We start from the raw sequence: 13,357 nt of genomic DNA, 5'->3' as shown, positions 1-13,357 counted from the left end.
TTTGTATTTATAATGTAATTCATTTAATTGTAGAGTGTGTTTGTATTCGCTCTACACCGTGTATTGTTGGTATAGTCCATAGTAGTCTTTCTCTTTTCATGTACTGAAGGTTGAAAAAACGGCGTGTAAGCTCATTACCGCCACCTAGTGGATACACAAAAACCATTAGTAAAACAAAAAAACAGTTAATAAAATAATTAATATCCTTAACTAAAATAATAAAAGTACTCATGGTATACTGTGAAAATACTCATCTCAAAATCCTGTATTCAAAACCCTACTTGTGTGAAAGTATGCTAAATGTACTCAATGTTTGAAAAGTAAAAGTATTAATTTTGCAGTACATTTTCCAAGTCACGTGTTTTGCTATTATAAACACATGGACTACCTATGTTGTAAATGTATTATCTTCTCAATTTACACACGGCATCTATTGCACGTCTGTCCGTCCTGGGAGAGGGATCCCTCCTCTGTTGCTCTCCCTGAGCTTTCTCCCATGTTCCCTTTAAACTGTGGGTTTTCTCCGGAAGTTTTTCCTTGTACGATGTGAGGGTCTAAGGACAGAGGGTCTAAGGACAGAGGGTCTGAGGACAGAGGGTGTCGTATTGTCATACTGATATTCTGTACACACTGTGAAGACCACTGAGACAAATGGAACATTTGTGATATTGGGCTATATAAATAAACATTGATTGATTGATTGATTGATTGATTGATTGATTGATTGATTGATTGATTGATTGATTGATTGATTGATTGACTGATTGATTGATAAATGATTGCTCTTCGAGGATTAATATTACAGCTTAATTTATGAGTATGATGCATTTTATTGCTGTGGATATAAAGATATATATGAACATAGGCTCCAAATAACAATGCTCATATTTAGGTACATTTCATTATCATCTTTTGAAATGTTTCAGCAGCTAAAATATAGTAATTCATTGTAGGCTACATGTATATGCATATATTGTTGTACTTTACATGCATGACCTTTTGTCTTCATTGTTGTCATTCCACTCCATGCAAAGGATTCCTTATAAGGTGAAGTTATTCAGTTAGCAATACTTCATAACCTGCAGAGTAAGGGTTTGAATGCTTGCTTTGTTTGGGTTCCTGTCCATGAAGTGAAGGTGTGGAGGAAAAGGAAGGTGTGGACGTGCCTGCCAAACAGACACCGATCACACACTGGCTTCAGTGAGTAAAGCTGAGGTCAAATGATAAGTTTAGTGAGCTCATAAAAGTACTATTATTATCAACATATTATGATCTTATTGAATATGATGCGTTGCTGTAGATTTAACTGATAACTGAATATAAAGAGGTTAACATTAGGCAGAGGTGGGAAGTAACTAAGTACAATTACTCAAGTACTGTACTGAAGACATTTTTTGAGTTACTGACTTGAGTATTTGCATGTTATACTTGGTACTTCCACTTCACTAGAATTCAGAAGTATACGGTGTACTTTTACTCCACTACATGTATTTAATACCTTTAGTTACTTCACAGATGTGGATGAATGATGTGAAATATAATCAAGTGTTGAATCAGACTTTAGTTCCACCTGGAGTAAATCCACCAGCTACCCTGCAGTCTACAAAGTCATTCAGACTAGCTGCACCTTCACCAGCTACCCTGCAGTCTACAAAGTCATTCAGACTAGCTGCACCTTCACGAGCTACCCTGCAGTCTACAAAGTACTTCAGACTAGCTGCACCTTCACCAGCTTTGAGAACACTTTCATGATCAATCATTATAAAACATATCATATATATTATTCTGAAATGGACCAATCTGCACAACGACTACTTTTACTGTCTTTCACTATATTTAGATGAGAATACTTTTCTACTTTTACTTGAGGAACATTTTGAATGCAGTACTTTTACTGTAACAGAGTATTCCTACACTCTGGTACTTCTACTTTTACTGAAGTACAAGATCTGAGTACTTCTACTTTTACTCAAGTACAAGATCTGAGTACTTCTACTTTGACTCATGTACAAGATCTGAGTACTTCTACTTTTACTCAAGTACAAGATCTGAATACTTCTACTTTGACTCATGTACAAGATCTGAGTACTTCTACTTTTACTGAAGTACACGATCTGAGTTCTACTTTTACTCAAGAACAAGATCTGAGTTCTACTTTTACTCAAGTACAATATCTGAGTACTTCTACTTTTACTGAAGTACACAATCTGAATACTTCTACTTTGACTCATGTACAAGATCTGAGTACTTCTACTTTTACTCAAGTACAAGATCTGAGTACTTCTACTTTTACTGAAGTACATGATCTGAGTTCTACTTTTACTCAAGTACAAGATCTGAGTTCTACTTTTACTCAAGTACAAGATCTGAGTACTTCTACTTTTACTCAAGTACAAGATCAGAGTACTTCTACTTTTACTCAAGTACAAGATCTGACTACTTCTACTTTTACTCAAGTACAAGATCTGAGTTCTACTTTTACTCAAGTACAAGATCTGAGTACTTCTACTTTTACTCAAGTACAAGATCAGAGTACTTCTACTTTTACCCAAGTACAAGATCTGAGTACTTCTACTTTTACTGAAGTACACGATCTGAGTTCTACTTTTACTCAAGAACAAGATCTGAGTTCTACTTTTACTCAAGTACAAGATCTGAGTACTTCTACTTTTACTGAAGTACACGATCTGAGTACTTCTACTTTTACTCAAGAACAAGATCAGAGTACTTCTTCCACCTCTGACACCAGGACACCCCAGTAGTGAAGTACTCGAGGAAAGGTCACGGTGTCGATGAAACTGGAAACCTTTCCCACCTGATGTTAGATGAGGGGAAAACACCGAGTGCACGTTGGACGGAGAATACGTTTCTCATAGTAGATTCAGAACCTTAACAATTGAACTTTACTCAGACATTAACAATGAATGTTCCTGCTGTGACGTGTATTCCAAGAAAAGGCCTGCAGTGTGTCGTACACTTCCAAGTATTTACAGAGAACATCACTTCACATGAACTTTGGCTCTTCTCCAACTCTGCGTTTCAGTGTTTGTTTACATTTCGGTTTGCCTTCAACTTTGTACTTTTCTATTTGATTTCATTTTTATCAAAGTGTGTAATTGCACCTTTGAGGAACCTACGTCTTTCATCCATTGCATGACACTGTCGTTGTGTTTATAACGTGACAATAAGTCTGTGAATCTTGAATGTAAACGCTTCATTGTATTTTGATTAAACTCCAACTGCAAGTTCTTGATCAAGCATCATCTGGAGGTCTTTGTAATGTATTCAAAGTGTGTACAACTTAAAGTTCTTTAAAGTACTTCTTGCTTGCGTGCAAATAGTTCGGGACTGCTAAAAGCAAATGTACAATATATTACACTTTTGGAAATGTGTTCAGCTCTTGTAATAAAACCAATGGAGGGTCGGAGTTTCCTTAAGGGGTCCAAGACAGATCCATCGACTGAGAATAGCTGGAAACATCTGGAAGGTCGACTTTGAGTTAAAAATGTTGTCTTATGTGTAACATGTTGTAACGTGAAATCCACTAATACGTTATATGGATCTCAATATATCACAACTCCATATGAACAAGACACGTCCAATAAAACTGGTCTAATAACAAGATGACTGCCAAGTTTTATCAAATATGAAATGTGTTGTTGTTCTCTCTTGTAAATAATAACAATTAAAATTTAAAAAAACAGCAGCTTTCATTGCTCACACTTTCCGTGGAACTGACCGTCTCAGTTTGAGTCCTAAGACAATAAATCATGATCCAACTCAGTAGCATATTTGCACATTCAAGCCATGCACTTTATTCAACATTTATTTCCATTCACGCCGAGAGCAGAGAGAATAAAACACGTTTTCAATCCAAAAGTATGACTCGGCAAATGTTAACATTTTGATGCCGAAGTTCCAGCCCTGCAGACTCTCACATTAAGAAACAGAAAGATGCACCGTGACAGAGAATATTCAACACACACTTTGTTCTTGTGAAGGCTTCTGTTTCCTCCTCAGACGTTCATCGACAACATCAGGAACTGTGAGGAAAATAAAGACACAATACAATCAGATCGCATGTTAATGCATTAGTGTTAATTTAACACTGAGATAAGGACCATATGTTCACTGGCTCTTTAAGTGTTAATTTAACACTGAGATAAGGACCATATGTTCACTGGCTCTTTAAGTGTTAATTTAACATGCTGAGATAAGGACCATATGTTCACTGACTCTTTAAGTGTTAATTTAACATGCTGAGATAAGGACCATATGTTCACTGGCTCTTTAAGTGTTAATTTAACACGCTGAGATAAGGACCATATGTTCACTGGCTCTTTAAGTGTTAATTTAACACGCTGAGATAAGGACCATATGTTCACTGCCTCTTTAAGTGTTAATTTAACACTCTTAGATAAGGACCATATGTTCACTGCCTCTAAGTGTTAATTTAACACTCTGAGATAAGGACCATATGTTCACTGGCTCTTTAAGTGTTAATTTAACACGCTGAGATAAGGACCATATGTTCACTGACTCTTTAAGTGTTAATTTAACACTCTGAGATAAGGACCATATGTTCACTGACTCTTTAAGTGTTAATTTAACACGCTGAGATAAGGACCATATGTTCACTGACTCTTTAAGTGTTAATTTAACACGCTGAGATAAGGACCATATGTTCACTGGCTCTTTAAGTGTTCATTTAACACGCTGAGATAAGGACCATATGTTCACTGGCTCTTTAAGTGTTCATTTAACACTGAGATAAGGACCATATGTTCACTGGCTCTTTAAGTGTTAATTTAACACGCTGAGATAAGGACCATATGTTCACTGACTCTTTAAGTGTTAATTTAACACTCTGAGATAAGGACCATATGTTCACTGGCTCTTTAAGTGTTAATTTAACACGCTGAGATAAGGACCATATGTTCACTGACTCTTTAAGTGTTAATTTAACACGCTGAGATAAGGACCATATGTTCACTGACTCTTTAAGTGTTAATTTAACACTCTGAGATAAGGACCATATGTTCACTGACTCTTTAAGTGTTAATTTAACACGCTGAGATAAGGACCATATGTTCACTGACTCTTTAAGTGTTAATTTAACACGCTGAGATAAGGACCATATGTTCACTGGCTCTTTAAGTGTTAATTTAACTACGCTGAGATAAGGACCATATGTTCACTGGACTCTTTAAGTGTTAATTTAACATGCTGAGATAAGGACCATATGTTCACTGACTCTTTAAGTGTTAATTTAACATGCTGAGATAAGGACCATATGTTCACTGGCTCTTTAAGTGTTAATTTAACACTGCTGAGATAAGGACCATATGTTCACTGGCTCTTTAGTGTTAATTTAACACGCTGAGATAAGGACCATATGTTCACTGCCTCTTAAGTGTTAATTTAACACTCTGAGATAAGGACCATATGTTCACTGCCTCTAAGTGTTAATTTAACACTCTGAGATAAGGACCATATGTTCACTGGCTCTTTAAGTGTTAATTTAACACGCTGAGATAAGGACCATATGTTCACTGACTCTTTAAGTGTTAATTTAACACTCTGAGATAAGGACCATATGTTCACTGACTCTTTAAGTGTTAATTTAACACGCTGAGATAAGGACCATATGTTCACTGACTCTTTAAGTGTTAATTTAACACGCTGAGATAAGGACCATATGTTCACTGGCTCTTTAAGTGTTCATTTAACACGCTGAGATAAGGACCATATGTTCACTGGCTCTTTAAGTGTTCATTTAACACTGAGATAAGGACCATATGTTCACTGGCTCTTTAAGTGTTAATTTAACACGCTGAGATAAGGACCATATGTTCACTGACTCTTTAAGTGTTAATTTAACACTCTGAGATAAGGACCATATGTTCACTGGCTCTTTAAGTGTTAATTTAACACGCTGAGATAAGGACCATATGTTCACTGACTCTTTAAGTGTTAATTTAACATGCTGAGATAAGGACCATATGTTCACTGACTCTTTAAGTGTTAATTTAACACTCTGAGATAAGGACCATATGTTCACTGACTCTTTAAGTGTTAATTAACACGCTGAGATAAGGACCATATGTTCACTGACTCTTTAAGTGTTAATTTAACACGCTGAGATAAGGACCATATGTTCACTGGCTCTTTAAGTGTTCATTTAACACGCTGAGATAAGGACCATATGTTCACTGGCTCTTTAAGTGTTCATTTAACACTGAGATAAGGACCATATGTTCACTGGCTCTTTAAGTGTTAATTTAACACGCTGATATAAGGACCATATGTTCACTGACTCTTTAAGTGTTAATTTAACACTCTGAGATAAGGACCATATGTTCACTGGCTTCTTTAAGTGTTAATTTAACACGCTGAGATAAGGACCATATGTTCACTGACTCTTTAAGTGTTAATTAACATGCTGAGATAAGGACCATATGTTCACTGGCTCTTTAAGTGTTAATTTAACACGCTGAGATAAGGACCATATGTTCACTGGCTCTTTAAGTGTTAATTTAACACGCTGAGATAAGGACCATATGTTCACTGGCTCTTTAAGTGTTAATTTAACACTGAGATAAGGACCATATGTTCACTGACTCTTTAAGTGTTAATTTAACACGCTGAGATAAGGACCATATGTTCACTGGCTCTTTAAGTGTTAATTTAACACGCTGAGAGAAGGACCATATGTTCACTGGCTCTTTAAGTGTTCATTTAACACTGAGATAAGGACCATATGTTCACTGACTCTTTAAGTGTTAATTTAACACGCTGAGATAAGGACCATATGTTCACTGGCTCTTTAAGTGTTAATTTAACACACTGAGATAAGGACCATATGTTCACTGACTCTTTAAGTGTTCATTTAACACGCTGAGATAAGGACCATATGTTCACTGGCTCTTTAAGTGTTAATTTAACACGCTGAGATAAGGACCATATGTTCACTGGCTCTTTAAGTGTTAATTTAACACTGAGATAAGGACAATATGTTCACTGACTCTTTAAGTGTTAATTTAACACGCTGAGATAAGGACCATATGTTCAGTGACTCTTTAAGTGTTAATTTAACACTGAGATAAGGACCATATGTTCACTGGCTCTTTAAGTGTTAATTTAACACTGAGATAAGGACCATATGTTCACTGGCTCTTTAAGTGTTAATTTAACACGCTGAGATAAGGACCATATGTTCACTGACTCTTTAAGTGTTAATTTAACACTGAGATAAGGACCATATGTTCACTGACTCTTTAAGTGTTAATTTAACACGCTGAGATAAGGACCATATGTTCACTGACTCTTTAAGTGTTAATTTAACACTCTGAGATAAGGACCATATGTTCACTGGCTCTTTAAGTGTTAATTTAACACACTGAGATAAGGACCATATGTTCACTGGCTCTTTAAGTGTTAATTTAATACGCTGAGATAAGGACCATATGTTCACTGGCTCTTTAAGTGTTAATTTAACACTGAGATAAGGACCATATGTTCACTGACTCTTTAAGTGTTAATTTAACACGCTGAGATAAGGACCATATGTTCACTGGCTCTTTAAGTGTTAATTTAACACGCTGAGATAAGGACCATATGTTCACTGACTCTTTAAGTGTTAATTTAACACGCTGAGATAAGGACCATATGTTCACTGACTCTTTAAGTGTTAATTTAACACGCTGAGATAAGGACCATATGTTCACTGGCTCTTTAAGTGTTAATTTAACACTCTGAGATAAGGACCATATGTTCACTGACTCTTTAAGTGTTAATTTAACACGCTGAGATAAGGACCATATGTTCACTGACTCTTTAAGTGTTAATTTAACACGCTGAGATAAGGACCATATGTTCACTGGCTCTTTAAGTGTTAATTTAACACTCTGAGATAAGGACCATATGTTCACTGACTCTTTAAGTGTTAATTTAACACTCTGAGATAAGGACCATATGTTCACTGGCTCTTTAAGTGTTAATTTAACACTCTGAGATAAGCACCATATGTTCACTGACTCTTTAAGTGTTAATTTAACTGGCTCTTTAAGTGTTAATTTAACACTCTAAGATAAGGACTGAGATAAGGACCATATGTTCACTGACTCTTTAAGTGTTAATTTAACACGCTGAGATAAGGACCATATGTTCACTGACTCTTTAAGTGTTAATTTAACACTGAGATAAGGACCATATGTTCACTGGCTCTTTAAGTGTTAATTTAACACTGAGATAAGGCCATATGTTCACTGGCTCTTTAAGTGTTAATTTAACACGCTGAGATAAGGACCATATGTTCACTGACTCTTTAAGTGTTTAATTTAACACACTGAGATAAGGACCATATGTTCACTGGCTCTTTAAGTGTTAATTTAACACGCTGAGATAAGGACCATATGTTCACTGACTCTTTAAGTGTTAATTTAACACGCTGAGATAAGGACCATATGTTCACTGGCTCTTTAAGTGTTAATTTAACACTGAGATAAGGACCATATGTTCACTGGCTCTTTAAGTGTTAATTTAACACTGAGATAAGGACCATATGTTCACTGGCTCTTTAAGTGTTAATTAACTGGCTCTTTAGTGTTAATTTAACTGGCTCTTTAAGTGTTAATTTAACACTCTAAGATAAGGACTGAGATAAGGACCATATGTTCACTGACTCTTTAAGTGTTAATTTAACACTGAGATAAGGACCATATGTTCACTGGCTCTTTAAGTGTTAATTTAACACTCTGAGATAAGGACCATATGTTCACTGGCTCTTTAAGTGTTAATTTAACTGGCTCTTTAAGTGTTAATTTAACTGGCTCTTTAAGTGTTAATTTAACACTCTAAGATAAGGACTGAGATAAGGACCATATGTTCACTGACTCTTTAAGTGTTAATTTAACACTCTGAGATAAGGACCATATGTTCACTGACTCTTTAAGTGTTAATTTAACGGGCGGTGTTAAACTAAGATATCTTTAAAATGCCTCGTGTTCTTTGAGAGACGTTCAGCCATGTCGGCTCTGTGCTGTAACAGTCGTCTGTTGCCCCTTTCACACCAGCGCCTTCTCAGCTCCGGCTCGGAGCTAGAGCCTGAAAAGCGCCGGGTTTTCCAGTTCACACCGGAGCTGCGCCGGCTCTTAGCTCCGGAATCCGCTTCATTTCCAGCTCCAAAAAATTGTCGGTCCAGAGGCAAGAGCTTTGGAGCTAAGAGGTGCCGTCGCTTACGTCTCTCTCACGTCGAGGCGTGCAGGAAACTAAACCCACCTCCCATGGGTCGACTGTCAGCCTGCCTACAAGCAGTAGTGCCTATAAACACACTTTATAAAGTCAGGCAGCACTAACCAGGCTTCGTGTGGTTCTGTTTATTTGTGCCTTACTTTGACCATCCATTCGCTGTTATCGATCATTGTGGAGAGAGGCAGACGTGTTGTTTTGTATTATTGCAGCTATCGGATGCAAGTAGTCAGTTTAGCTTAGGTTGCTATGCCAACATCACCCGTTTTATACCAGAGAAACTTTCATAACAGCGTTGTGATACCAAACAGTGTCAATTCAGACTGACACACATTCACTTAGGGGAACTGGGGATATGCATCAGCTGCTTGTGTGAGTCGGACAGTGAATACTTTAGAGCGGCCGCTGCAGTGTGAGCTAACGGGAGCTAACGGGAGAATAAACTCCCGTGGAAGAGCAGCACTGCAGCGGTCGGTAAATGCTGCAGAAACACATTAATAAACAATGAACCACGGCACTCTGGAGAAAAGTATAAGGTTGGAGAAGTCGTTATTCAATTTATTCTGGCTTCGTGTGATTAAAAGCAACACGATCATCGACCCGACGCCGTTGTTGTTGTTGTGAGCTGCCGTCGGGGGGCAAATCAGCGATGTAAACGGTGACGTCATGACGCAGCAAGGGCAGCTCTGGGGCGCCAGTGGGCGGTGTGCACAGAGCGGGAGCTGAAAAGGGAAACCGGAGCTGAACCAGAAAAGCTCCCGCTCGGAGCTAGAAACTGAAAAGCGCTGGTGTGAAAGCCGCATGTGGGGCGAATGAAGGCATTCTTCCCGCAGTGAGAGAGGCCAGCGAAATGTCCTTATACGCTTGTTTGATGAACAACAAAGCCATGCTGATGTTTGTTGTTGTTTACCTGCATGATGTTCATCTTCACCCGGCCGCTCTTCCTTTGGTCCATAGCCTGGAACGCTCCTGGTGAAGGGGAGGAGCCAAAGTATTTAACATGAGTAAATCTGCACAAATACCTGTACTTTCTACTTCTTACATGTTGAAAAGCCGCGTTCACACTGCGGTACTTTTCCCACAAAGGTTCATGTGAACTTAGTTCATGATCGCGTTCACACCAAAAGAGCCGGTACTAAAAGTAGTTCACGCGAACCTTTTTACCCCCGGTAAGAGAAAAGAGCTATATTCCTGATTGGCTGGCGAATTGCAAACCACGCCCCGTAAAACTCCCAAAAAGTTTTGTGAAGCCGCCATTTATTATCCTCGCATTAGCATTATTAGCATTAGCATTAGCCCAGCGCAGAAACGCAGAGAGACTAACTTATGGCAACACAAAATAAAACATGGGAGCGGTGGAGATGAGGAGGTGTCGGCGTTCTGGCGATTTACTCGGAAGGCTTCAGTCGAAGCTGCTGGGACTCCCAGCAGCTTCGACTGAAGCCTTCCCCAACTCCGGGGACTTCCGGCCGGGGACTTTGGGCGGCAGTATACGCCGTGAAGTGGTTTGCGGCCTGCCAGTAAACCCCAAAGCAGAAGAAGAAGAAGAAGAAGAAGAAGTGACGTCAGCGGCTTCATTTGCCTAATCCTCCCCCAGGGACTTTTTCTGGTGTGAACGCGATCTGTACTTAGTTCATGCGAACTAAAGAGTTCGCATGAACCTCTGTGGGAAAAGTACCGCAGTGTGAACGCGGCTTTTGAGGAGTTGTTACTGTGGACCGAGCGGAGGGTCGTATTCTTCTTACTGTGCGCTAACTGTGCTCATTAATAATAATAATAATAATAATTCATTTATTTTATATAGGCGTCTTTCAAGGTCGCCGTAAAACACGTGAAAAACAAGATACACAATACCTAACACCAGCATGAGAGACATAAACAAGACGATGGATGGATAGTGATCAGGGTGGATAGCGAGTGTGAAGAGACGGGGAGAGAGTCAGAGTCGACATTTGAGTTTAACTGTTTATGAATATATATTAAAAACAAGTATTTTGGTTAAAAGCAACATTGAAAGCCTAAATACATTAAAACATTAAGTTCAACACCAATTAATTATAATGAGCCATACTGTGGTACATTTGCAGCATTAGTATAATTATTAATATTATGACACTATTGTTTATTTTAATATGTTTACAAGCACATTTTTAGTTTCACTACTCTCTTTTTATATATACATATTTATATTAAAACTAATTATTTATATTTTTTATTTGATATTTAATTGTTTTACTTTTTATCATTTTATTTCGATTTGATTTTTTTTGATTTTTAATTCACAATTAATTGTATTATTAATTTTAAATCAGTTAAAAAAGGAGCGACTGCAACACAATGTAATTCCATAAAGTGTTTCTGCTTCTTATTTGTTGAGGCTTTGCTCCCTATAAACCCAGCAGGATAGTATTCAACGTACTGAACATGTTCTCCAGACGCACGATGCAGGTCAGGTAGTCGTCGAAGTCGATATCGTAGTTTTCGTCAGCAAACCTCAACCGATGAGCTGCAGCAGCTTGTTGTTCAGCTGCATGCCTGAAGGACAACGAACACAACACATCACAACATAAGCTTCTACCTGTATCACCGGTTCCATCACACTCACTCACCTGATATTAAAATATGATCTAAAATCTTTACATTCACATAAATAAAGGTCACATTAAAGTTCACCTGTCGTGCTGTGTGTAGGCAACAGCAGAGGTCTCAGATATATACAAATATATAAAAAACATGTCTATGAAGTGTTTAGCTCCAAATACCAAGCAGATCATTCTAGCCACGCCTCATGTCCCTCTATTTCACTTCCTGTTTCTAAAGTGCTGATTCGGGTATAAAGCTTTAAAAAGCAGGGGGCGGAGCTCATGCGGGACCCGGCAGCTACAGTCTAAACTAAATGCTGCCGTGATGAAACGCCATATCATGGATTATCAAGGATCTGAAACAGCCTGGAGCTCAAAGGCTTTCTCTCTTGCCGGTTACACCACGAGGTGAGTTCCTTTCTACTTCCTGCTTCTTCACACACATGCTCTCCAGCACAAGTTAGCTCTGAGTGTTAGCGATGCTAATGTAAACAAAGACCATATTACGTCCAAAACAGTCGGGCATTGTTTCTGATAGCAACTTTCTGATTGGGCCCTGGGTCCACATTTCAGATATTACGTCGTATCGGACGCAAATCTGTATCAGCTCCGTTGTTCCCCGTTTTTAGAGATTTGGGTACGGAGGAAAAGAGAGAGGGTTTTATTTTCTGACGCTGCTTGAGTTCTCCGGGACACACTTATGTATAAAAGTGCATTTTGCATGATAGGTCCCCTTTAATATCACAGAAATTTGAACATATTATAATTTTAGTTTTAGATAGATGTTTAATATTATTAAACTGATACTGATTACTCCGCCTGTAGGCTCGGAGATAGTTATCTAATCATCACTCAATGCTCTTTGTAAATCTGTGGAGTGATGAGGCCGAGCCGAGACGCCTAACTCAACTACGTGCTGCTTCTAATAAACATATTAAGACACACGTGAGTTGTCTGACTGAACTAGATATAGGGTTAGAAGAAGACATGTCCTTTACAATAAAACCATTCAAATGGTCGAATAAGAAAATGTCCAAGTTTTATTTTGTTAATAATCGACTCTCACCGGCAGCTTTGAGAGCGATGCGCAGCTCGTAGGACGACATCTTCCCGGAGCGGTCGGTGTCGAAGGAGAGGAAGAGCATCAGCAAGAAACAGACATTCAAATTGTAAATACTTATATCTTTATATTTCTAATAACAAACACTTCCAGCACAGGAACTGATTTACGGCAATACATAAAGGAAAGTGACTATTCGATTAGTCTTCTACATTTCAGAGGTTAATATTGTACTCTGCGTTCCCGTTACATTTCTTTGATAGCTCGAGTTTCAATGCGTACATTATTACATCAACATATAAATAATGTATCATATTAATACCCAACAATAATCTAAATGACATATTTCAATCAAACGACAGCCCTTATTTAAATACAATTAAATTACCTCGATATTTACAGCTTTCAAATAAGGCACGCACTAATACTAATAATTATATAGAAGTAATATGTTATACCGAAAAGG

General features: G+C 38.0%; 1 protein-coding gene across 1 annotated transcript in view; it reads right to left on the bottom strand.

The window, feature by feature from the left end:
- Positions 1–3,784: 3,784 nt before the first annotated feature.
- The window catches only part of capn9 (calpain 9), a 32,040-nt gene continuing 22,467 nt past the window's right edge, over positions 3,785–13,357 (bottom strand). Inside the window, 5 exon segments of the mRNA XM_034088638.2 lie at positions 3,785–4,043; positions 10,160–10,218; positions 11,669–11,746; positions 11,749–11,784; positions 12,898–12,976. Of these exon segments, the coding sequence (XP_033944529.1) occupies positions 4,017–4,043; positions 10,160–10,218; positions 11,669–11,746; positions 11,749–11,784; positions 12,898–12,976 (279 nt within the window). The 3' untranslated portion in view covers positions 3,785–4,016.

This window comes from Pseudochaenichthys georgianus, chromosome 1 (assembly GCF_902827115.2).
Source record: "Pseudochaenichthys georgianus chromosome 1, fPseGeo1.2, whole genome shotgun sequence".
Lineage (NCBI taxonomy): Eukaryota > Metazoa > Chordata > Actinopteri > Perciformes > Channichthyidae > Pseudochaenichthys > Pseudochaenichthys georgianus.
The sequence above is the reverse complement of the archived record's forward strand: the minus strand, read 5'-3'. Positions and strand labels throughout refer to the sequence as shown.